We start from the raw sequence: 21,993 nt of genomic DNA on the forward strand, positions 1-21,993 counted from the left end.
GGAATAGGACCTGTTCGTTATTATAATAAAGTTACAAATTAAAAAAAGTTAGGTTCCTGATAATGATTAATCTCTATATTCATGAGTGCTTCAAGTGGAATACCACCGTTAACCGTAACTTTTCACTATATATACAAAATACCTTTGAAACTTAGGTATTCATGCCGGGTGTGGAGGCTCACGCCTGTAATACCAGTACTTTGGGAGGCCGAAGCGGGCGGATCACGAGGTCAGCAGATCAGGACCATCCTGGCTAACATGGTGAAACCCTGTCTCTACTAAAAATTAAAAAAAAAAAAACAGCTGGGTGTGGTGGCGAGCGCCTGTAGTCCCAACTACTCGGGAGGGCAAGACAGGGGAATCGCTTGAACCCGGGAGGCGGAGGTTGCAGTGAGCCAAGATCGCGCCACTGCACTCCAGCTTGGGTGACAGAGCGAGACTCGGACTCAAAAAAAAAAAAAAAAAAAAAAAAAAAAGAAACGTAGGTATTCACAAATTGTAATACTCAGCCCAACTCCCTGACTCCATAATAATTTCAAGAGACATCAAACTCTCTAAAATTTGCACTTGATAAACTGGTAGAGAGTGAAGCTCTACAGCTTTAAATCATCCTGCCAAATTAAAGGCAAAGAAAATAACAGTCATCTCGAACTTACCAGAGAAGATGAACAGAAAAATTTCCAGTGCTACAAGATCTGTTGAAAGCAACAAGATCTATCCATTGTGTTTGGAAACTTACTATGATTTGTTTTCAAGTATAGTCAGTGGCTTCACCCAAAACCTTTTAAGGAGGCCACGTTTAATTTTGAATAACCTGAAGCCGAAAATGTTTCAGATACATTATTCACAGGAGAATCCTATTACATTACATTCTCTCACCAATAACTTTGAATCAAAAGACATCATTAAGTGAAAGACAATCTGTATTTTTCCCTTTATTAAAACACACAGAAAAATACCACTTCATTTTTAAATAAAAGTACTTTAAATGAATGTTATAAATTAACATAATTTATAAAAGTTTTAACATCTTCCAACTGTCTAAAAAGGTTTCCATTCCCAATACCTTATTTACCCAAAATGCTAGGACATCTGAATTTTAAAAACCAACATTTTCGGCCGGGTGCGGTGGCTCACACCTGCAGTCCCAGCACTTTGGGAGGCCGAGGCAGGCGGATCACGAGGTCAGGAGTTCGAGACCAGCCTGGCCAAGACGGTGAAACCCCATCTCTACTAAAAATACAAAAATAAGCCGGGTGTGGTGACAGGCGCCTGTAGTCTCAGCTGCTCGGCAGTCTGAGGCAGAAGAATCGCTTGAACCCGGGAGGGGAAGGTTGCAGTAAGCCGAGATGGTGCCACTGCACTCCAGCCTGGGCGACAGAGTGAGATTCCGTCTCAAAAACAAACAAACAAAAAAAACCCCAACATCTTCCTGGCTGACCCAACTTAATGGGTTGGTTCTTACAACATAGAAGCAGAAAATGAACTATACATATCATCTTCAAAGGACTACCATGAAACCAAAATCAGGTTTTGCAATACCCAACTAAAGCATCAAAAGAGAGGGTCATCTTACTTAGAAACTGAGTATTGAAAAAGTAGAGGCTAACCCCCTCAATTTTTTTCAGGAAACAGCATTCACACTCTGCTATCCACAATTTTCAAAATCTTCATTAAAGGCCCCGAAAATCCTGTTTGTTAAGCCTGCTGGAATTCTGTGGTTGACAGTCATCTTTCCTCAAAATTTAATTGTCCATATTATCTATTTTCGATTTTATTAGGTCACCTTGAGATTCTCTCCTCTGAAAAGCATTTGCGGGCTTTAGTTATCAATAGGTCTCTATTGGTAATTTAAAAATCAATAAAGCTCATCATACACCTTGCAGCCTACTCATATTTTATAGTGCTTGCTAAAATATACATATATTTCTCAGGGATCAAAAGGCTAATATGAACTGCTTCAAACTTTGGTGAATCTGCATTATATCCTTAGAACACCTTGAGATTCTTCTGTATTGTGCTGCAGCTATACAGCAAGCGCATGATCACAAGGCTTTAACAGCCCCCAGATCCCTTACTGCTGCAAAACTTCTCATAAGCGGTCTATGTACTACCTTGTTAACAGTGCTGAGTTAAAATTGTTAAACTGCTTTATCTATTTATTTACCAGTCCTATCATCTCAGGGAATTCAAACTCTTTAAACTGCATTCTGAAACACACCTAGAGTGCTTTCCTATTGCTTTGAGTAGGATCTGCAGCCGGATAAAAACTTGAGTTCTGAGATTCATCCCCTGACCCAAATTGCAGTTGCCAGGATATGCGGTAGTAATGCAGAGGTTTTTTTTGAGACTCTACGGATGTATTTTACCTAGAAATAGCCAATCTCTACTAAATCCCTTTTAGTCGTCGAGATTTCCGCGGTAACAATTTCAACAGCAAGGTATTTTCAACAACGAAAAAACGAGTTATTCTAATTTGGCCTTTATTTTTTACTCAATAGAGCTTGCCATCGTAAGGGCATTTTTCCATACCAACATTTGCAATTGAAAAAAGAAATATCAAGCTTTTGGCACTAGTGACCCCACGCGTGGAAGGTCCATTATCATTACGCTTCTTACAAATCTTTCGAGATAGGATTTGAGGTTAGGCTCACATCGGATCATAGTCCAGTAACTTACTGTTTTCCAAGCCCAATTAACAGCCTAATAACAGCAGCAACACTTATGTCCCGGGAAATCTTAATGTATGACTAACCAATAAGGCGTCTGATAACGAATGCAACCTTTTCCCAGGTAAGGAAAAGGAAAAACAGACAATGAAAGCAACTGATTCATCACAGTGAAAAAAGAAAAGAGAAGGACCCCAAAAGGATCCGTGAGAGCAAAATCCCGGGGTTCGGAAGCCTTGGCCTCAGCAACACTCGCCCCCAAGTCCTCCCAGCCCAACCCAACCACCCCTCTGGTCCCCTGGGAGCCAGCCCTTTGCCGGCACAGGCCGGGCAGACCCGGAGGGCACAGCCCCCCACAGAGCTCCCAGGCCCGGTTCCCAAATCCGACGCCAAACAGGCGGAAGCCGCAAGCCCCGCGGCCTGAGTTTCTGGGGTAGAGAATGCGGGTGAGAGGAGATGCGGCCTCCCTCAAGCCGGGAGGCCTCTTGAGAAAGCAGAGACGGGAGAAGAGAGAGCCAATTGGCAAGTCGGAGCAAAACCTGGAAGGAAAGACGGCTGGGAGCCAGAGATGAAGGACATTCTGGGCTAGACCAGCGCCTTCCCCGCATCCTCGGCGACGCCCGTGTTTACCTGAAAGTCTCGGTCCTCGTTGAAGCGGGAGAAGCGGTCCGCCATTTTGCCGCCTTCACTCCTCTCAGGACGACGCTCTCCGGTTCGCTCCTTCCCTCCTGCGACACCCGCCCCTCCCCGGTTCCCCGCCTCCTCCCACGCCCACCGGGCGCGCGCAGCCGAGGGAGGGAGCGAGAATGCGCGTCCTGACTGGAGCCCCGCAGCGCAGGCGCCTGCCAGCCCTGGAGGCTGACCCTTCCCTCCAGCCCCTGCTCCGCGCGCGACCCGGAGCGACCCCGGTGGCCGCGCGTGCGCACTCCCGCCCAAGAGCCGCGAAAGCTTCCGGAGGGAAAGGTCAGAAGGGGCACCGTGCGGAACGACTCTGGATGTTTTGCTGTGGCTCACTTCCGGGTATCTTTTCTCACTGTCGCTTCCCCGGGTGCGCAGAAGTCCATCGTCTTTACTAAATTTTTGGAAGCATAATGTTGGGCCTAAAGCGCGACTTTAGAGCCATACTACTTTGTTTCGAATCTCAGCTCACTCTGAGGATTCAACGGTGAACGAGACAGGAATGGTCTCTTATGGGGATTTCATTCCAGTGGAAGAAGTCACATAACTCGTAGAATAAATATTTTTAAATATCAATAAGTGCCACAAAAAAGTAAAACTGGCCGCAGTGCTGAGAGGGACAGTCTCTGAAGGGACCTTTGACCAGAGGCACAGCGAGGAGCCCACAGCATTGGGGCATAGGGAACATTAGACCCAAAGGCCCAAAGACTGCAAGGAGCTTGATATCTAGCCATCCTTTGAGAAAAGTATTTCTCAAGGGACCGAAGTTGATCCAAATCGACTAAAGCTCTCTGGGCTTCAGTTTCCTTTTTATACAATAAGGAAGCTGGATTCAGTAATCTCTGCTGCTCCTGTCTAGCGCTGACTGTGAGTTAAGATTCAGATTTTTCCATCCCTTCTGAGGACCTCACCCAGCGCTCCAGCACTCTTAGCCAAAATACATAAACACATAGAAGGGTGGTAGGACTTCCTCCTTTTGAAAAGAGTAGTTGACAGAAATCACACAATGGAAAAATGGCTCTTACCTTGCCCTGAAAGAGTCAAATGGAATGTAATTTTTTGAGGAAGGATATGTATTTTCTAGTTGTTACCCTTTGCCTCACCCATGCTTCAGCCTACACTTCCACCTAAGGGGAGGCAGGGCACACAGAATTCAAACATTGTGGGGTTTTTTTTTTTTTTTTTGAGACGGAGTCTTGCACTATTGCCAGAGTACAGTGGCGCCATCTTGGCTCACTGCAACCTCCGCGTCCCAGATTCAAGAGATTCTCCTGCCTCAGCCTCCATAGTAGCTGGAATTACAGGCGCCCGCCACCAAGCCCAGCTTTTTGTTTGTTTGTTTGTTTGTTTTTTGAGACGGAGTCTCACTCTGTCACCCAGGCTGCAGTGCAGTGGCGTGATCTCAGCTCACTGCAAGCTCCGCCTCCCGGGTTCACGCCATTCTCCTGCCTCAGCCTCCCGAGTAGCTGGGACCACAGGCGCCCGCCACCACGCCCGGCTAAATTTTTGTATTTTTAGTAGAGACGGGGTTTCACCGTGTTAGCCAGGATGGTCTTGATCACCTGACCTCGGGATCCGCCTGCCTCGGCCTCCCAAAGTGCTGGGATTACAGGCGAGAGCCACGGCGCTGGGCCTTTTTTTTTTTTTTTTTTTTTTTTTTTAATATATATATTTAGTGGAGACCGGGTTTCGCCATGTTGGCCAGGCTGGTCTCGAACTCCTGACGTTGTGATCTGCCCACCTCAACCTCCCAAAGTGCTGCGATTGGCCGGGTGGGGTGGCTTACGCCTGTAATCCCAGCACATTGGGAGGCCGAGGCAGGCGGATCCTCAGGTCAGGAGATCAAGACCAGCCTGGCCAGCAATGGTGAAACCCCATCTCTACAAAAATACAAAAATTAGCCGGTCGTGGTGGCGCGCACCTGTAATCCCAGCTATTTGGGAGGCCGAGGCAGGAGAATCTCTTGAACCCAGGAGGCAGAGGTTGCAGTGAGCCGAGATCGCACCACTGCACTCTAGCCTGGGTGACAGAGAGAGACTCCATCTCAAAAAAAACAACAAAAAAATTAAAAACAAAAAAAACAAAGCACAAAGTGCTGCGATTACAGGCGTGAGACACCGCGCCTGGTTCAAACATTGTAAAGAGACTTTAGGGTAGCGTGAAAGATTGAATCACGGGGATACACACCACTCTGACCTCTTCTCCCTCTCAAAAGCCCACTGAAATGAGAGCAAAGGAGTAAGAAGTGCATAAAGTCACATAGACAAAGAGACCTGGAGAAGAGACAATGGGAGGCAACAGATGTCAACATTTTGGAGGCCAGAGAGCATAGATAAATGGAAATGACTTTAGTAGAGTGGAGAAAAAGAAGTCACGGAGTAGAAGACAGGAAAGAAGTTGATCAATGCTAAAGTACATCAGAAAGGCTCAGGAAGTGGAAGCCCCTGGTGACACTGATGACTCGATGTCTCTTTTCCCACCCAGGTAGCAAACTGGAGGTTTTCCCTCTGGAAAGGCTGAACCAGAGAGACTGGACTTTATAGGTGAGAAGGAGCAACCATGCTGAAAATGGGAGGATATGGTAAAGCCTCCGTTCTGGTCAGAGAGTCTGACTTCAACAAAAGAGTGTAGGAACACTCTCTAGAAAATTGACTAGCTTGGCTGGGCGCGGTGGCTCAAGCCTGTAATCCCAGCACTTTAGGAGGCCGAGACGGGCGGATCACGAGGTCAGGAGATCGACACCATCCTGGCTAACACGGTGAAACCCCGTCTCTACTAAAAAATACAAAAAACTAGCCGGGCGAGGCGGCAGGCCCCTGTAGTCCCAGCTACTCGGGAGGCTGAGGCAGGAGAATGGTGTGAACCCGGGAGGCGGAGCTTGCAGTGAGCTGAGATCCTGCCACTGCACTCCAGCCTGGGCGACAGAGCAAGACTCCATCTCAAAAAAAAAAAAAAAAAAAAAAAAAAGAAAATTGACTAGCTTAGGGAAGAAAAACCTTCCTGTACCAACAATGGGAGTGAGGGTAGGGAGGTGTCTTCCTACATAAAGATCATGTTCGTGTCCAAATACTCCACAGAGAAGTCCATCATTCAGGAAGCCCCATCCACATAGACCTTTCACTCAGCTTTTTAGTGCCTTGTTATGAACAGATAGCCAAAGATTATCAGACATTTGAAGGGAACCTGTAACAGGAAAGATAGAAACACCCCCAGCCTGGGCATCATAGTAAGACCCCATCTCTGCAAAAGAATTTTAAAACTAGGCGTGGTGGCATGCACCTGTGGTCCCAGCTACTCGGGAGGCTGAGGCAAGAGGATTGCTTCAGCCAGCCCAGGAGTTGGAGGCTGCAGTGGGTTATGATGACAGCAACAGCCCCCCTCCCCCAAAATTTCAGAGGAACCAGAGATAATGAATAGAAGAAACCATCAAAAGAATTATCTATATCCACAGGGTACAAGGGAACACATCCCATCAAGGGGCATGGGATGCCAAAAAGAAAAAAGGATATTGAGTTTAAGAAAGAACTTTGGCCGGGCACAGTGGCTCACAAGTGGATTACAAGTCCTGTAATCCCAGCACTTTGGGAGGCTGAGGCTGAAGCAGGCAGATTGGCTGAGGTCTGGAGTTTGAGACCAGTCTGGCCAACATGGTGAAACCTCGTCTTTACTAAAAATACAAAAAAATTAGCCGGGCGTGGTGGCATGTGCCTATAATCCCAGCTACTCGGGAGGCTGAGGCAGGGGAATTGGGTGACAGAGCAAGATTCCATCTCAAAAAAAAAGAAAAGAAAGAAAGAACTTTTGGGGCTGGGAGCAGTGGCTCACGCCTGTAATCCCAGCGCTTTGGGAGGCCAACGCAGGTCTATCACTTGAGGTCAGGAGTTGGAGACCAGCCTGGCCAACATGGTGAAACCTCATCTCTACTAAAAATACAAAAATTATCCAAGTGTGCTGGCAAGTACCTGTAATCGCAGCTACTTGGGAGGCTGAGACAGGAGAATGATTTGAATCTGAGAGGCAGAGGTTGCAGTGAGCTGAGGTCACGTTACTGCACTCCAGCCTGGGTGACAAGAGCGACACTCCATCTGCCAAAAAAAAAAAAAGAAAAAGAAAAATTAGCCAGACAGGGTGGCGCGCGTCTGTGGTCCCAGCTACTCGGGAAATCACACAGAAAACAGAGTAAAAAGACACCCTGGTCTAAACCACCTTTACTTTCTCCTGAATTATTGCAGTAGCTATTACGTGTTCTGCCTCTAGCCTGGCAGCATACATGCTACAAAGGAGCTCTGGTGATCTGTTAAGGGTCAGTCAGATCACATTTGTTCCCTGATTCAACACACAGTGACTTTCCACATCACTCACAATATAAAGTTCACCTCATACCACCCCACCTTTCAGAACTCATCTTTCTCTCTCTGTTTCCCTTCTCTCTGGACATACTGGCCCCTTGGCTGTACCTTGATCCCATCAAGCCTGTTCCTGCCTCAGCCTGCCCCATCTATGGGCTTATGTATTTGCTGTTCTTTCTGCTTATCATTCTTCTATGTCTCCTTGGCTTGCCCCTTTGTCTTCTAGTCTTTATTCAAAAAGTACTTTGGTTTTTTTTTTTATGAAATAGAGTTTCACTCTGTTGCCCAGGCTGGAGTGCAGTGGCGCAATCTCGGCTCACTGCAACCTCCACCTCCTGGGTTCAAGCAGTTCTCTGCCTCAGCCTCCCGAGTAGCTGAGATTACAGGTGCCCACCACCACGCCTGGCTAACTTTTGTATTTTTAGTAGAGACAGGGTTTCACCATGTTGGCCAGGCTGGTCTCCAACTCCTGACCTCAAGTGATCCACCTGCCTCGGCCTCCCAAGGTGCTGGGATTACAGGTATAAGCCACCGTTCCTGGCAAAAAGTTATTTCTTTTTTTCTTTTTCTTTTGAGATGGAGTTTCACTCTTGTTGCCCAGGCTGGATTGCAGTGGTATGATCTCGGCTCACTGCAACCTCCACCTCCCAGGTTCAAGCAATTCTCCTGCCTCAGCCTCGCAAGTAGCTGGAATTACAGGTGAGCACCACTACGCCAGCCTAGTTTTTGTGCTTTTAGTGAAGATGGGGTTTCGCCATCTTGGCCAGGCTGGTCTCGAACTCCTGAGCTCAGATGATCCACCCTCCTCGGCCTCCCAAAGTGCTGGGATTACAGGCATGAGCCACCTTGCTCAGCCCAAAAGTACTTACCACTTTCTAGTATGTAATATAAACTCTGTGAGGTCAGAGATTTTTCTTAGTTTTGTTTTTCTATCTCCCCAGCACCTAGACTAATGACTGGCACATAGTAGGCACTAAATATTCACTGAATGGATGAGGTGGAAAATGGGAAAGAATGAATAAGAAAATGTCAGCATCGGCCGGGCACGGTGGCTCACGCCTATAATCCCAGGACTTTCAGAGGCCAAGGCGGGTGGATCACAATGTCAGGAGATCAAGACCGTCCTGGCTAACAAGGTGAAACCCCATCTCTACTAAAAATATGAGGGGGGGGGAAGGGGGGAGGGATGGCATTGGGAGTTATACCTGATGTAAGTGATGAGTTGATGGGTGCTGACGAGTTGATGGGTGCATCACACCAACATGGCACGAGTATACATATGTAACAAACCTGCACGTTGTGCACATGTACCCTAGAACTTAAAGTATAATAAAAAAAAAACAACGAAAAAATTAGCCGGGCATAGTGGCAGGCGTCTGTAGTCCCAGCTACTCCGGAGGCTGAGGCAGGAGAATGGCATGATTCTGGGAGGTGGAGCTTGCAGTGAGCCGAGATGGCGCCACTGCACTCCAGCCTGGGCAACAGAGCAAGACTCCGTCTCAAAAAAAAAAAAAAAAAAAAAAAAAAAGAACGTGTCAGCATCAATTCAATATCTGAATAGTAGGATTTACAGAAATAACAAGGGAAAATGGAAGAAAAGCATATTAAAAAGTTGGGCATGGTGGCCGGGCGCCTGGAATCCCAGCACTTTGGGAGGCCAAGGCAGGTGGATCACCTGAGGTCAGGAGTTGGAGACCAGCCTGGCCAACATAGTGAAACCTTGTCTCTACTACAAATACAAAAATTAGCTGGGCGTGGTGGTGGATGCCTGTAATCCCAGCTACTAGGGGGGCTGGGACAGGAGGATTGCTTGAACCTGGGAGGCAGAGGTTGCCATGAGCAGAGATTGTGCCATTGCACTCCAACCTGAGCAACAGAGCGAGACTCCATCTGAAAATAAATTAATAAATAAAATAAAATAAAAAACTGGGCATGGTGGAGCATGCCTGTATCCCAGCTACTGGGGAGACTGAAGGAGGAGGATAGCTTAAGCCCAGTGAGACTGTAGTGTGTGATGGTCATGACTGTGAATAGCCACTGCACTCCAGTCTGGGCAACATAGTGAGACCCTATCCCTTAAAAACAAACAAACAAAAAAGGAATTGAAAACAATTTTTTTAAAAGTATATTAAATAATGTGTGAACATCTTCTAGTACTAAGGGCCTGAGTTCTAAATTGAGAGATCTCAAAACAATGGATGAAAAAGAATTTGCTACCAGGCACAGCATTGTGAAATTTCAGGGCACGTGGGACAAAGAGAACCTCCTAAAGTCTTCCAGAGAGGAAAAGTAGGTCACATATGAAGGATTGGGAATAGGAATGATGTTGGGTTTCTCCAGAGAAAAGACTGGGCAGTAATACACCAAACTAGAAATCTATACCCAGCCAAACCATTAATCAACTATGAGAGGGAATAATGACATTTTTTTTTACCTGCAAGCCCTCAAGGAAATTTTCTCTGGAAGCCACTGCAGGATGTTTTAGAGCAAAACAATTACAGAAACATATATTGAGTGTTATGGTTGAAGTGCTACAGAAGACACAAAGATGAAGAGGAAAAGATTTATTCTAGGGTTTATAAACCAAGACATTGCCATCAGGTAAACCTGGATTTTAAACTCAACATCTGTCACAAAAAGCACCTGTCAGCTAGGCACAGTGGCTCACACCTCTAATCCCAGCACTTCGGGAGACTGAGGCCAGAGGATCACTTGAGCCCAGGAGTTCGAAGTTGCAGTGAGCTATGATCCCACCATAGCACTCCTCCAGCCTGGGAGACAGAACAAGACCCTGTCTCTAAAGAAAAAAGAAAATCAAGACCAATGTGGGCAACATAGTAAGACCCTGTCTCTACAAAAAAATAAAATAAATTAGCCGGGTGTGGTGGCATGCACCTGTAGTCCCAGCTGCTTGAGAGGCTGAAGTGGGAGGATAATTTGAGCCTGGGAGGTTGAGGCTAGGAGAACGACTAGATTCAGTTGAAACATTTTGCAAGAATACTAATTAGGTGGTGCTGTATTCTTCTCAGAGCACAACATGAGGAGGCACATGGTATCAACTGTCCTCATTATTAGTGATGTCGAGTTTCATTTATTGGTTACTGTCTTGTCAGCCAGACTGCTCCCTTGTAAAAGATGATACTTTGAGACCATGTGAATATCTTATTTTTCAACAGTTTTTGTGGAGTTTTGATTGTTTTATTTATTTACTGTTTTTGAGATGGAGTCTCACTCTGTCTCCCAGGCTAGAGTGCAGTGGTGTGATCTCGGCTTGCTGCAACCTCCACTTCTCAGGTTCAAGCGATTCTCCTGCCTCAGCCTCCCGAGTAGGTGGGACTACAGGCATGCATCACCATGCCCAGCTAATTTTTTGGTATTTTTAGTAGAGACAGTGTTTCACCATGTTGGTCAGGCTGCTCTTGAACTCCCAGTCTCAAATGATCTGCCTTTCTTGGCCTCCCAAAATGCTGGGATTACAGTCGTGAGCCACCGTACCCCGTCAATTACTTGTTTTAAAGACAGGGTTTCACTCTGTTGCCCAGGCTAGAGTGCAGTGGCACCATCATAGTTCACTGTAGCCTTGAACTCCTGGTCTCAGGCAATCCTCCCACTTCAGCCTCCCAAGTAACTAGGATTATAGGTGCCTGCCACCATGCAAAGCCAATTTTTATTTATTTATTTATTTATTTATTTATTTATTTATTTTTCTATTCACAAAGATAAAGCTCCAGTCCATCTTTTAATTTTTTTGAAAAATTCCTGACATTACAGAACTAAACTGAAATGTATTAATATTCCACTCTTGCATTTCCATGACAAACAGAAAAATTCATGAGCCAAAACAACAAAACAAAAAACCAACAACAAAAAAAAGAAAAAACAGGAAGAAGCTTATAAAACTAAATATGGATCTCAGCATCAACAGCTGAACAGAGAAAGGAATTAAAATGCTTTAATTAAAAATTCACAAGTGGATGATAAAATATGTAGAAACTGAAAATTTACAAACTATTTAAAACCTGGAATCGCTGACTGTTCAGAAACTACACAGATGGATCATGGGTGGTGGTGAACAGCAGAAAGGGATTATGGATGAATCTGCATTGTTCTAGCTGCTCCCCATGCCACCCGTCTCCGAGGAAAGCCTGACATTGATTAGATATTGAGCCAGGCTAATGCTGGCAGCAGATCCAGTGACGGTAACCTGCCTATCCTTCCCCTGGGTTCGCAATTTTGATCTGCGCCCCAGACATCTGACGAATCTCATTGATTTTGGCACCTTGACGCCCAATTATGCAGCCAATCAAATCGTTTGGAATGGTGAGTTCATGAGAAGTAGTCTGCGCAGATGCCTCCAAACCTGCACTGAATCCGGTGTTGCCATGCGTCATGGGAAAATTAGACAATGAGACTGTTGCATTGCCAACTGGTGCAGCTTGGTCAAATCTGGCTGTGGAATGGCATACTGTCCTTGAATGCTATAGGCCTCTAGAGGTGGTCCCTCCAGGTCAGGGTTGAGACACATGGACGGGGTGGTGTGAGGAAAGCTCGCACTGTCGCTGCCTGTGCTGTACCTGTCCTGACCACCTGCAAAGATGACCGGAGAGCTGGACAGCTTGGGCCGGTACAGGATGGTCACACCCTTTGGTGGGGACTCCAACATGACCACGCAGATCTGTTTGACACACTCAATGATGGATTGCGGAATGCCAGCAATAGTGATAGCCTGCTGAGTTCAGTTAGGTAGCATATCCCCTGCCACCTGGACCTGAGCCCCTGTACTCTCTCATATTTCCTTGATCTTGCAACCACCTTTTCCAATGAGAGAGGCTCACTGACTAGCAGGGACCATCAGCCTCAGGGTGACCGGGGGTCTACTGGCAGCTGTACTATTGGTCATAGAGCTGCTTATGTCCTCTTCCAGTTTGTCAATGATCATAGCAAAGGCTTTGAAGATGGCATTAGTGGGTCCAGCCAAAGTGATAATTCTCTCAGGACAATTCCCTTCTGAGATGTTGATACGTGCACCCCTCTCCTCGCGCATCTTCTTAACTGATTCTCCTTTCTTTCCGATGATACTGCCAACTTCCTTTCCATGCATAAGTAGCCGGATGGTGAGAGTGACATTTAATCCACCTTCAATCACACCGGTGTCCATGTCGAGCAGTGTTCTGGGGTGCTGGACTTTGAGTGGTCAAGTCTTTGGTCACTGGTAGGGGGTGAAAGCCAAAAACTGCAGGCGCGAGGCGACTGAGGGGAAAAGGGGAGCGGGCGGGAAGGGGAAGGGCAGGAGGCCGGGGGTGGAACAATGGGGCGGCGGGAAGGCGAGGGGGGCCCTCGGACGGGCAGAGGAGGGAGTAGGGGGTGGAGGAAGAGGAGGAGGAGGAAGAGGGAAAGAGACCCCGGGGTTGGTGGAGGGCGGAGGGGGTGAGGGCGCAGGCTGCGGCTGCTCCGGCTGCTGCCTTTGCTGGTCTGGCCTTTTATTTTTATTTTTTGTAGAGACAGGGTCTCACTATGTTGCCTGGGCTGTTCTCAAACTCCTAGATTCAAGTGATCCTCCTGCCTTGAACTCCCAATGTGCTGGAATTACAAAAGTTTTATTATCCACTGATAGTCCTTGCCTGAATTGTTGTTACAAACAGTGGTTACAAAATCATGATTCTTTAATTCTATTATTTCTTCTACAATTATTAGTAGGAATGCTATAAAGAAGAACTTTCTCTCCTTGCCACCTACCATTTTAGAATATCACTGTGGATTCATAGATTTTTTTTCCTGATTTTATAATCCATTTTTGTTGTTGTTGTTGTTTTGCTTTGTTTGATGTAGTCTCACTCTGTCACCCAGGCTGGAGTGCAGTGTCGCGACCTCGGCTCACTGAAACCTCTGCCTCACTGAAACCTCCACCTCCTGGGTTCTAGTGATTCTCCTGCCTCAGCCTCCCGAGTAGCTGGGATTACAGGCGGCCACCACCATGCCCGGCTAATTTTTGTATTTTTAGTAGAGACAGGGTTTTCCCAGGCTGGCCAGGCTGGCCCAGAACTCCTAAACTCAAATGATCCACCCACCTCGGCTTCCCAAAGTACTGGGATTACAGGCGTGAGCCCCTGCGCCCAGCCAGGAGCATTTTTCAAAGGAAAAAAAAAAAATTCACCACTGGCCATACAGGACACCCTGTGGTAGGTAGCCAATATGCTAGACCGGTGTCTTGGAGTACATTCTTTAGCACATTCCTTCCTTTATTCATCAAATATTTATCATGTGCCTAGTCCAAATCAGCCCTACTCTAGATGCTAAAGACACCAGAGGTGAGCCTGGCGGGAAAGGTTCTTGTTCTCATGGAGTTTGTGTTCTGACTGGGGGAGCAGGTAAGGAGACAGACAATATATGAGTAAATAAATGAGATCATTTCAAGCAGGGCGAGGTGCTAAGAAGACAGCGTGGGGTGATGTGACACAGAGGAACTGTATGAGGCTGCTTTAAATTAAGCAACGGTCAGGCGAGACCTCTGGACCAGGTGACATTTGAACCAAGAGCTCGATGTTATAAACTGGGGCATAGTGCTCCAGACAGAGGCACAGCCCAGGCCAGGCGAGAGGCAGGGCCACTTGTACAGGCTCCACACTCAGAAGAGCCCCTCGCTTAGTTTCATGCTCTGCCACAGACATCTAGAAATTCTTAGGTTTTTTTGTTTGTTTGTTTGTTTTGAGACAGAGTCTCGCTCTGTTGCTCAGGGTGGAGTACAGTGGTGTGATCTTGGCTCATTGTAACCTCTACCTCCTGGGTTCAAGCAATTCTCCCACCTCAGCCTCCCAAGTAGCTGGGACTACAGGCACACACTGCCACATCCGGCTAATTTTCGTATTTTTAGTAGAGATGGAGTTTCACCATGTTGGCCAACCTGGTCTCAAACTCCTAACCTCAAGTGATCCACCTACCTCGGCATCCCAGTGCTGGGATTACAGGTGTGAGCCCCTGCACCTGCCATAATTCTTAATAATTTTTGATGGAGGGTCCCACAACTTCTTTTTCACTGGGCCCCACATATTATGTTGCCAGTCCTGGTTAGAGGCACAGCAAGAAGGGGCAGGGGGAGAATATCTTGAGGTGAAGTGGAAAGGGAGGCAGGGGCCAGCTCACTGAGGAGGGCCTTGAAGTAACCATAAGGAGTTAGAGCTAGCCAGGCCCAGTGGCTCACACCTGTAATCCCAGCACTTTTGGAAGCTGAGGCGGGCGGATCACTTGAGGTTAGGAGTTCAAGACCAGCCTGGCCAACATGGTGAAACTTTATCTCTACTAAAAATAAAAAAAAAATTAGCTTGGTGTGGTGGCGCGTGCCTGTAATCCCAACTACTTGGGAGGCTGAGGCAGGAAAATCACTTGAACCCAGGAGGTAGAGGTTGTAGTGAGCCAAGATCGTGCCACTGTACGCCAGTCTGGATGACAGAGCAAGACTCCATCTCAAAAAAAAAAAAAAAAAAAAAAAAAAAAAAAGGGGTTAGAGCTTTGACAGATTTATAGAAAAGAAGCAATTTGATCTTATTTACATTTTCAAGAGACTCACCACTGCCTGTGTGTGGAGTATGGAGTGTAAGGGGGCAAGAATGGAAGTGGGGAGACCAGAGAAGATTCTGTTACAGTAATTTCCATGAGACATGATGGAAGGTGGCAACATAAATAGAAGGGAAGTTTAAGGTATATTTTGCAGACAACTTGGCAAGAAGATAATGGATTAGATGTTGAGAATGAGGAAAAGGGTAGAATTAAGAATGACTTCCAGGTTCCAGGTGTGAGGAACCAGGCTGGATTTGGGGTCATTTACTGAGATTGGTAAGGTTGAGTGGGTGGTGGACAAATTTGATAGGGTTTCAGGAATTGCATTTTGGCCAGGCATGGTGGCTCACACCTTTAATCCCAGCACTTTGGGATGCTGAGGCAAGGATCACCTGAGGCCAGGAGTTCAAGACCAGCCTGGGCAAAATGTTGAGAACCTCCTCTCTACAAGAAAATTTTAAAAATTAGCTGGGTATGGTGGCTCACGACTGTAATCCCAGCACTTTGGGAGAGCAAGGCAGGAGAGTTGCTTTTTGTGGAGACTCTGACTCTACATCTAGCTCACTCCTGCCCTGAATTCCTGTGCTCAAGTGATCCTCCTGCCTCAGCCTCTCTAGTAACTGGGACTACAATTGTGTGCCAACATGCTTGGCTAATTTTTTTTTTTTTTTTTTTTTGAGACAGGATCTCACTGTCTCAAAAATTGTCTCAAGCAATGTGATCTAGAGCAGGGCTGATTCAGACTAGGCACATAATAAATATTTGACGAGTAAAAGAAGGAATGTGCTAAAGAACATCCTCTAAGACAGTTTAGCAGACTGGCTCCCCACCACGGGGGGTCCTGCCTAGCCAGTGGTGAATTTTTTTGTCCTTTAAAAATTAGATGGATAAGGTGGCATGCACCCCATTGGTTTCAGCTACTCAGGAGGCTGAAGTAGGAGAATCACTTCAGACCAGGAGGTCGAGGCTGCAGTGAACCACGTTCAAGCCATTGCCCTCCAGCCTGGGTAACAATGAGATCCTGTCTCAAAAAAAAATTAGGCTGGGCGCGGTGCCTCACGCCTGTAATCCCAGCATTTTGGGATGACGAAGCAGGCAGATCATGAGGTCAGGAGATCGAGACCAGCCTGGCTAACACAGTGAAACCTCGTCTCTACTAAAAATACAAAAATTTACCTGGATGTGGTGGCACATGCCTGTAGTCCCAGCTACTCGGGAGGCTGAGGCAGGAGAATCGCTTGAACCTGGGAGGTGGAGGTTGCAGTGAGCCGAGATCACGCCACTGCACTCCAGCCTGGGCGACAGAGCGAGACTCCGTCTCAAAAAAAAAAAAAAAAGAGTCTGTAAGGGGTTCAGTGTGGACTGAGGTCTGACTCTCCTTGACAGGGGAAGACTAATAAGAGGTGATGAAGGTCTGAACTAGATTTTTCACTATTTTATTCTTTTAAAACAATTTTTCTACATATCAGCACAAACAATTTTACCTAAACACATTAAGCGTTATTCTATCTTCCAAACTTTTTATTTTTTAAAAATTTATTTATTTTTGAGCCGGAGTCTTGCTCTGTCACCCAGGCTGGAGTGCAGTGGCGTGATCTTGGCTCACTGCAAGCTCCGCCTCCTGGGTTAACGCCATTCTCCTGCCTCAGCCTCCCCAGTAGCTGGGACTACAGGCACCTGCCACTGCGCCCGGCTAATAGTCTGTGTTTTTAGTAGAGATGGAGTTTCACCATGGTCTCGATCTCCTGACCTTGTGATCCGCCCGCCTTGGCCTCCCAAAGTGCTGGGATTACAGGCATGAGCCACCGCGCCCGGCCTCTTCCAAACTTTTTAAAGCAGTGTTTTGTTCGTTTGTTTTAAAGACAGGGTCTTCCTCTGTCACCCAGGCTGGAGTGCAGTGACACGATCATGGCTCACTGCAGTTTCAAACTCCTGGGCTCAAGTGATCCTCCCACCTCAGCCTCCTGAGTAGCTGGGACTACAAGCACATGACACCATGCTCGGCTAAGTTTTTTATTTTTATTTTTTGTAGAGACAGGGTTTCACCATGTTGCCCAGGCTTGTTTCAAACTCCTGGGCTCAAGTAGTCTGCCCACCTTGGCCTTCCAAAATGCTAGGATTACAGGCATGAGCCACCACACCAAACCTAGTCGTCTTCTCTTCTTCTTCTTCTTTTTTTTTTTGAGACAGAGTCTCTCTCTGCCACCAGGCTGGAGTGCAGTGGCATAATCTTGGCTCACTGCAACCTCTGACTCCCAGGTTCAAGCGATTCTCCTGCCTCAGCCTCCTGAGTAGCTGGGACTACAGGCATGCGCCACCACGCCCAGCTAATTCTTGTATTTTCAGTACAGGCGGGTTTTCACCATGTTGGCCAGGATGGTCTCAATCTCTTGACCTCGTGATCCACCCGCCTCAGCCTCCCAAAGTGCTAGGATTACAGAAATGAGCCGCTGCGCCTGGCCTAATCTTGTTTTTTTTTTTTTTTTTTTTTTTTTTTGAGACGGAGTCTCGCTCTGTCACCCAGGCTGGAGTGCAGTGGCCGGATCTCAGCTCACTGCAAGCTCCGCCTCCCGGGTTCGGGCCATTCTCCTGTCTCAGCCTCCTGAGTAGCTGGGACTACAGGCGCCCGCCACCTCGCCCGGCTAGTTTTTTGTATTTTTTAGTAGAGACGGGGTTTCACCGTGTTAGCCAGGATGGTCTCGATCTCCTGACCTAGTGATCCGCCCGTCTCGGCCTCCCAAAGTGCTGGGATTACAGGCTTGAGCCACCGCGCCCGGCCTCTAATCTTGTTTTTAAACTTTTTTTCCTCTCCTTCTCTCCCAACCAGGTAACCCACATCCACTACCCAGTTTGTATTCATTCATTTTTTTAATGCTCATATAATCATATACATACACACATATGTATGTACATGAAATATAGGGGATTTGTTGTTAGTTTTCAAAAAACAGGATCACATTATTCACACTTTTTGCTTCTTGCTTTTCTTTCTCAACAATACCTCCTAAATATTCCTCCAAGACAATTGATACAGCTCTACAGCTCCCTTCTTTTTTGTTTTGTTTTGTTTTTTTGTTTTTGAGACGGAGTCTTACTCTGTGGCCCAGGCCGGAATGCAGTGGTGCGATCTCAGCTCACTGCAACCTCCACCTCCTGGGTTCAAGCAATTCTCCTGCCTCAGCCTCCCGAGTAGCTGGGACTACAGGTGCATGCCACCACGCCCAGCTAATTTTTGTATTTTTAGTAGAGACAGGGTTTCACCATATTGGCTAGGCTGGTCTCAAACTCCTGACCTCAGGTGATCTGCCTGCCTCGGCCTCCCAAAGTGCTGGGATTACAGGCGTGAGCCACTGTGCCTGGCCCTCAGTTCCCTTTTTAAAGACTACATAATATTTCACTGAATGGCTGTTAACCATTTATTCAACCATTTGCTGATGGGCATTTACTGTTTTCAGTGTTCTGCAACTAACTAATCCTACACTGAGCATCCTTATACTGCACACCTATCCCTGTGGATGGGTGGTTTTATTTCCATGGGATAGATTTCAAAGAGTAAGATTGCTCAGTTGAACAGTAGATGTGTGTGTGTGTGTGTGTGTGTTTCTTTGCTGCTGCTGTTGTTGTTGTTTAAGATGGAGTCTCTGTCGCTCAGGCTGTAGTGCAGTGACGCAATCTCAGCTCACTGCAACCTCCGCCTTCTGGGTTGAAGTGATTCCCCTGCCTCAGCCTCCCGAGTAGCTGGGATTTACAGGCACATGCCCCCACGCCTGGCTAATTTTTTGTATTTTTAGTAGACAGGGGATTTCACTGTGTTAGCCAGGATGGTCTGGATCTCCTGACCTCATGCTCTGCCTGCCTTGGCTTCCCAAAGTGCTGGGATTACAGGCATGAGCCACAGCTCCCGGCCTGAGTCTTTTTTAATAATTGTTTTTCCGTGAGTCCTCTATCCATGACTTCACCATTGTTCTGTGAAGTGTTTGTCTTTTTCTTGTTAACTTGTAAGATCTTTCTGTATAGTACAGCTGTTAACCCTTGTCTTGCCACCTGCATTACAACTTTTTTCTAAATCTACTATTTTCCTTTTTAAAAGAACATTTTCCTAATGCCTGTATTTATGTTCTGTTTTTCCGCCCCCAAAATGTTTTAACTTTTATACAGTGAAATATTTATATCCCCCTTTTTTTTTTTTCCTGTTGTAGCTTCTGGATTTTCAATCTTGGTTAATATTTTCCCACTCTTGTACGTTGTACATGCAAGCTTCTAGATTTTCATTAGATTTTATGCATTTAGTTTTTACATTTAAATTTTTGATCCATCTGGAGTTTATTTTTGCATATGGTATAAGTAAAGCTCTACTTTTATTTTCTTCCTTTTGGAAATCCAGCTTTGGGAAAATCATTTTTATTCTTTTGCCACTTAACTGAACAAACCCCTGCGTTATATATTAGAATTTCAGCCAGGCCAGGTGGCTCAAGCCTGTAATCCCAGCTCTTTGGGAGGCCGAGGAGGGTGGATCACTTGAGTCCAGGAGTTTGAGACCAGCCTGGGCAACATAGTGAACCCTGTCTCTACAAAAAAAATACAAAAATATTAGCTGAGGGTGGTGGTACAGCACCTGTAGTCCCAGCTACGAGGGAGCCTGAGGTGGAAGGATCACCTGAGGCTGGGGCTGCAGAGAGCAGAGGTCGCACCATGGTAAGGCAAGTCTGTCCTCTTTCTTTTTTTTTAATACCTTAATTGACACTCATTGTCATATGTTAAAACATTTTTTTTTAAACTGAGAATGATTAGGAGAGTGGATTGAAAGGATTTCTCTTGTCCAGAAACTGGAATTCAGTGGGGCACCGCCATAGCACGGGACCCAAGGGGAGACAGGACAGGTTGGAAGAGAGGTCGTTCATCATATCTTGTTTTGGGTCTTCGGACCGAAAGAGGTCCAACTTGGAGCAGACACATTGGTCTAAGCCTAGTTCTGTTCGGTTCTGGTTCGATTCCCAAGTGCATGAACGCGGCCTAGGGCTGCAATGGGAATGCGTGGACTGCCATCTACCCTCCTGCCAGGGTAATGCAGTCACCTTCAAGCCTCTACCGCCCCCTGGAGCTGTCTGACCTGGGGTTTCCAGACCCAAGCTCCCTCTCCCAGCAGCCTCCAGCTCGAGGAAGAAGGTCCTTTGGGGCCAATAGGGGTTCAATGAAGCCGTTGGGGACAGAGGGTCTTAACCTGCACCATCAAATACCTGGTCAGACACCAGAAACTGCTTCAAACTTACTGAACCCAAATCTCCCTTATCTCCACCAACCCTTCTTATTTGCTACGATTTTGAGCTACTGTTGAGAGCTATTCCTGCCTTCCCTGATCACCTACGGAGCTGATCATCTACTATGGAAGACAATACCTCAATTCCTAAGTTATCTGATAAGTGAACAATCCAAGAGAGGTCCCCACGTGCTGCCACTGAGTGGGGGACAATCGGTTCTAGTTCTAGGGGCAGGAAAGCTCAACAGGGACAGGACAGGGAAGGGTTGATGGAAGAGGTGGGCTTGGAGACAGTCCCTGGAGAATGGCTCCAATTTGGTTATCAGGGAAAGGAGAACATACATGAAACAGGCAGTAAGGAGGATGGTAGGACTTCCATATCCTGTAATGATAGGCTAAGTTAGTCAGACCAACCTTCCCATTGAAAAAGCTGAATAAAGGTTTTTTTTTTTTTTTTTTTTTTTTTTTTTTTTTTTTTTTTTTTTTTAGACGGAGTCTCTCTCTATTGCCCAAGCTGGAGTGCAGTGGCAGGAACTTGGCTCACTGCAAGTTCCGCCTCCCAGGTTCACGCCATTCTCCTATCTCAGCCTCCCGAATAGCTGGGACTACAGGGGCCCACCACTACGCCCGGCTAATTTTTGTATTTTTAGTAGAGACGGGGTTTCACCATGTTAGCCAGGATGGTCTCGATCTCCTGACCTCATGATCCACCCGCCTCAGCCTCCCAAAGTGCTGGGATTACAGGCATGAGCCACTGCGCCTAGCTTGGATAAAGCTTTTTAAAAAATATGTCCTTAGCAATATTACAGATATTTGACAAGAGAGATGAATGTCCAGGCCAAAACTTAAAGGAAAGTGGGATCCCAGAGAGGCATTGGAAGATAGAGCAGAAGAAATTACCCAGAATGCAGAAAAGGGACAAAAAGAGAAGAGTTTAAGACACAAGGAGGATACAATGAAAGAGTCTAACATCTTTTGATCAGAATTCTAGGGGAAAAAAAAAAAAGAAGCCAGGCATGGTGGTGCATGCATACCTTTAATCCCTCTATGTGTGTATCGCTTGAGCCAGGATTTTGAACCCAGCCTGGGCAATACAGCAAGACGCCATTTTATTTTATTTAAAATCCTTTTTTTTTTTTTTTTTTAAGGAAAGAACAAGAGAATGTGGCAAGGGGAAGATTTGAAAAGATAATGGCTGAGAATTTCCCAGTTCTGATGGGGCATCAGACCACAAGTTCTGGAAGCGTGAAGAATTCTAAGCAGGATAAATAAAATAGAATCCACATGCAGATACATCACAATGAAACGTCAGAATTCTGAATATAGAAAGAAAAAAATTTTTATTTTGAGACAGAGTCTCACTCCATCACCCAGGTTGGAGTGCAGTGGCGCGATCTCAGCTCACTGCAACCTCCGCCTTCAGGGTTCAAGAGATTCTCCTTTCTCAGCCTCCCAAGTAGCTGGGATTACAGGTGCCCACCACCAC

General features: G+C 46.4%; 2 protein-coding genes and 1 pseudogene across 6 annotated transcripts in view; all 3 read right to left on the reverse strand.

The window, feature by feature from the left end:
• GPATCH8 (G-patch domain containing 8) overlaps positions 1-3,570 on the reverse strand; it is a 105,899-nt gene extending 102,329 nt beyond the window's left edge. For 2 of the 4 annotated variants that reach the window (XM_050763048.1, XM_050763047.1), the window contains exon 1: positions 3,300-3,318. Coding sequence is in view for 2 of the 4 variants with exons in the window: in XM_050763040.1 (XP_050618997.1) it covers positions 3,300-3,344 (45 nt within the window). In the remaining 2 variants the exon portion in view is untranslated. Of the gene's footprint in view, positions 1-3,299 lie in introns of all 4 variants that reach the window. The other 2 variants (XM_050763040.1, XM_050763041.1) reach the window with 2 other exon arrangements.
• The window catches only part of FAM171A2 (family with sequence similarity 171 member A2), a 410,010-nt gene that overhangs the window by 143,290 nt on the left and 244,727 nt on the right, over positions 1-21,993 (reverse strand). The window lies entirely within an intron of this gene.
• On the reverse strand, positions 11,800-13,167 carry LOC126938690 (poly(rC)-binding protein 2-like; annotated as a pseudogene). Its single transcript, XR_007720154.1, has one exon. The product of XR_007720154.1 is annotated as a poly(rC)-binding protein 2-like (transcript).

The sequence above is a fragment of the Macaca thibetana genome, chromosome 16 (assembly GCF_024542745.1).
Source record: "Macaca thibetana thibetana isolate TM-01 chromosome 16, ASM2454274v1, whole genome shotgun sequence".
Lineage (NCBI taxonomy): Eukaryota > Metazoa > Chordata > Mammalia > Primates > Cercopithecidae > Macaca > Macaca thibetana.